General features: G+C 42.5%; 1 protein-coding gene across 1 annotated transcript in view; it reads left to right on the top strand.

The window, feature by feature from the left end:
- Positions 1 to 4426, top strand: part of sox5 (SRY-box transcription factor 5) — a 78361-nt gene that overhangs the window by 71740 nt on the left and 2195 nt on the right. The window contains exons 11-13 of the mRNA XM_025057277.1: positions 257 to 432; positions 3365 to 3511; positions 4173 to 4284. Of these exons, the coding sequence (XP_024913045.1) occupies positions 257 to 432; positions 3365 to 3511; positions 4173 to 4284 (435 nt within the window). The remainder of the gene's footprint in view (positions 1 to 256; positions 433 to 3364; positions 3512 to 4172; positions 4285 to 4426) is intronic.

Here is a 4426-nt window from a genome sequence, read left to right as displayed (position 1 = left end):
GGGGGGGGTTATTCCAGAGGAAAATATTGTTTGCCCGCTCTTGTCCACACACACACACACCTGGACACACACATACACACACAGGCCGTTCAATCAGACGTCTAATTAAAGCACCGATCAGGGGAAACGTCTCGCTTCTTTCTAACATTTTTTTATCACCAACAGCTGAAGTGCTAAACCAACGTTAGCGTCTGGTTCTAACGCTCCTCCGCTCTCCCCCCCCGCATCCCCCCCCCGACTCTCTCCTCTGTCTCAGCAGACTTGTTATCGTCACTGTCCTCGACGGCCTATCTCAACGACCACGAGGCGGTGACCAAGGCCTTCGCCGAGGCCCGGCAGATGAAGGAGCAGCTAAAGAGAGAGCAGCAGGTCCTGGACGCCAAGGTGGCCGCCGTCAGCAACCTGAGTCTCAACAACGGACGCACAGACAAGGTAGAGCACAGTTTCTCCAAAAAAAAAAAAAAGTTTTCTGGGGACTCGTATTTTCAAAAGTCACAAATCTTCACGACTCAAATCAAAAGACGTTATTCGTAAACTCCTGGGGAACATGAGACGACCCCAAGAAAAAAAAAAACTCTTGCGACCCACCTGAGGGTCGCGACCCAGTCTTTGGGAAACAATGAGGTAGACGACCACAGGTTCTCGTCAGGTTTACGTCAAGGCTGGGAATAGAGTTTCATATTTGTTCAGTATAAAATAAAATAATAATTAGGGATTAAATCACGTAATTGATTAGTATGAAATATGATATGTATTTGTTATATGTCTATATATGTTTGTGTATATATGTGATTATACATATATACAAAAAACATCTATATATATATTTACATGTAAATACACATGAAATATATACACATATATACAAATTCACAGGTATATTTATATATATATTTGTTATAAATATACATATATCTACATATATTTTGTAAAAATGTATTTATATATGAACCATATATCAACCATACATATATATATATATATATATATGCAAATATGCAGCTATATAAATATATTTTCTTGACCTTCTAAGGTAATTTTTCAGCAGAAAATATTTTACTAATTTTCATAGAAATACAAATATATATATATATTTGTCTGTGAGGAAAGATTGCGGGGCTACACGTTTGTGAAGTGACTTGTCTGCGTTGCTGCTAAATTGTGTTTATTTGATAAACACGTATGGAGTCTCTCTCTCTCTCTCTCTCTCTCTCTCACACACACACATTTTACTGCAATAAATCAGGTTTATTTTTTTACTGCAGTTACAGAGATAAATTACTTATTGAATAAAAAATAATTAATTTTATTAGTGACCTGCTTTATGACAGTTTAAAAAATATTTGTATATATTTTTGGCCATTATTTACACATTTTACTTTTTTTTGCCACCCATTTGCCCTTTTTTTTTTTTTTTTTTATAATTTGAAGAGATAAGTTTCAGATGCTGCGACGGCACACGCTCCCCCACGACTCGACCGTTTTCACGCTCCCTGAGCCGCGCGCCGTCTGCAGCGTGGCTGCCTCGCTGTCATCCACACTCACAGGATTAGTTTGTCGCTTCGTGTCTTCGTGTCTTGGATCCTGTGACAACCATTCAATCCACTTTTCTCGTGTTCACTGCTGGGGCTTAATGTCAGACGAGGCCTGTCATCCACTTTGTCTTCCTGTTCATCTGTGTCTGTGACACTGACACACACACACACACTCACACGCACAGAATCATCTCATTTAACCCTAAAATCTAAAACTGACATTTGTTTTTTTTTTTTTTGCCTTATTCCGTCAGCGCGACGGCGGTCGTACGTCGCAAACGTTAGTGGTGTGTGTTGGCGATAGCCTTATTCCATCAGTGCGACGGCGGTCGTACGTCTCAAACGTTAGTGGTGTGTGTTGGCGATAATCTGGCAATACAGAGGCAACGATATTTTGCAATATCCTGCGATATTTTAGGCGCGACGACAGATTGAGGGTTTGTTTTTTTTTTTCACCATCTGAACATCAGTTCCTAACACTGAAACAGAGGGATCTACATTTGGAATCACTAGAGAAGAAAGAAAAGAAAAAAAACATGTACCAACACCAGGAATATTGGACTGGGAATTGGTGAGAAAAAAAAATCGATACAGTATTGAGAAACAAAATATCGCGATATTTCAGTGAATCGATTCTTTCTCACACACCTAATAAACGGTTTAACCCAGTCATTTTAACAGAAGAATCAGTTCTCAGTTTTTTAAATTTAAAAATTACACAAAAACCCAGTGAATGTTTGTCCTCTGCGTGTGTTTCCGCCTCCTCTCCTCTGTTTCATCCACATTTATTTTAATCCTGGAGAGAAAACGATCTCTGGTTAACAATCAAACTCTGCTGGACAGGAAAAACACAGGGACTGCGTCCGATTACCCATCAGCCCCCTCTCCATCCAGCCACCCAGGCCCGTGAGGGTCAGGTACAAATGGAGCCCCAGCGTTTTTTGGATGTTTTTTTCGCAGGAAGACGCCGGTGTTTTTGGCTACTGCTCCAAATCATATAATTAAACTGTAAAACGCTGCAGCGCGCGTGTGTGTGTGTGTGTGACTGCGTGTGTGTGACTGCGTGTGCGTTGGTGCGAGCGTTCATCTGCGGCCAGGTTCCTAGCGCAGAGTGCGCCGGCTGTTTGCATTCAGCATGTAAATGCTCAGTAAATCAGCCTTTTATTGGTTGTAATAAATACCCAGGGGGCCGTGCGGCGTGGCCCTCGCTCTCGTCCTCTCTGCCGCCGCTCGCCTTCTATCTCTCTCTCTCGTTCTCTCGCGCGCTCATTCTCTCGGTAATGCGTCGACCCTCTGGGGCCTCCGCAAGAGAGAAGGCAAGCGGCGGCTCACTGCTCCCACAGGTGGCTGCCAGGAGTCGCTGCACGCTCACACACACACAGATACACACATACACTCGCGTTTAACCCAATAAACACATACAACAGAGTGAGTGTGACGTTCCAGTAAATGCAAACACACACACACACACACACAAACACACAAACACACACACACACTTAATCTGATGTTGGCATTAACGTTTCCACAGAAGACAAACAAACAACTACTGCTGTTGTTGGTTTGATTTCCTTTAGTAACGGCAGCGTGAACGGCCACTGGTGCTGCGGGGTCAGGCCCAGACCCCCCGGACTGTGTGGGGGTTCGATTCCCGTCGCGAAATGTGTTTAAAAAGAAACTTATGAAACACAGAGACCAAAAAAAAAAAAAAGGCTTCGGGGGCAGATGGAGGGAGGGAGGGAGGGGAGACGGACGGTGGCATCACCGCGTCTCTGGTTCGGTCTGGGTGAGTCACCGACGACTGAGCGTGGACTGTTTGTGTTGTTCAGGACAAGGCTGCGCTGGAGAGTCTGAGTCAACAGCTGAAGCAGCAGGCGGAAGACAAGTTCAACCACGCCATGCTGGACTTCACCATGAGCGGGGAGTCTGACGGTAAACACACACACACACACACACGTCCGCACACACATGTGCAGGTTTATTTGTGATTATAGAGACGCGAGATATTATGCCTCCCCTGACCTCTGACCTTAAACTTACGCATTAGTGACATCATAATCCTCATCTCTAATCTATTTCTAACCTGACCCTAATTTTAATCCTAACTGAACCTAAAATTTAAAACACCTTCACATTCAGTTAAAAAATCCCCACAACTGGATCTAAACCAACACACACACAAACACACAGTTCAGTTCTAACGAGGGGTTAATTTGTCTTGATTGGTTTTGATTTGACTTTTTCTTTTTTTTTTAATAATAGAAACAAATTAAAGAAAACTGAATAAATAAAAATCATGTTTTCAAACTACGACCTTCTGATAAAGAATCTTTAACAAAGACTCATTGTTCATTATCTGCTTATTAAAATTATTCATTTTAGATTTGTTTTTTATTTTAAATTAAATGTATAAAATGTTATTCTTGTCCCAGGAACAAATGATTTACAGAACATTTTCTCTCTGTTTTTAAAACTCAATTTAAAATTGAATTGCAGGAATATATTTTTTCACAATTTCAAATGTTCGTGTGTTATTTTTGTTTTTGTCTTTTTCTTCTTCTTCGTCTGCCTCTGCTAATGTGCTTCTCCAAACTTTCCCCCTTCAACCTCCCCCTCATCCCCCCCTCCCCCGCCGAGCCGCACATTAAACGGCCGATGAACGCCTTCATGGTCTGGGCCAAGGATGAAAGGAGAAAGATTCTCCAGGCCTTCCCCGACATGCACAACTCCAACATCAGCAAGATCCTCGGTAAAACACACACACACACACACACGCTCACACACACACACTTAAAAGGAACAGACTAAGAACACTGAACACACACGTATCGTTTTCCGGTGATCCCCGTACAAACAGTGGCATTGTGTAAGCTGCTGTTAATGAACGACTG

Source organism: Cynoglossus semilaevis, chromosome 8 (genome assembly GCF_000523025.1).
Source record: "Cynoglossus semilaevis isolate Cse_v1.0 chromosome 8, Cse_v1.0, whole genome shotgun sequence".
Lineage (NCBI taxonomy): Eukaryota > Metazoa > Chordata > Actinopteri > Pleuronectiformes > Cynoglossidae > Cynoglossus > Cynoglossus semilaevis.
The sequence above is the reverse complement of the archived record's forward strand: the minus strand, read 5'-3'. Positions and strand labels throughout refer to the sequence as shown.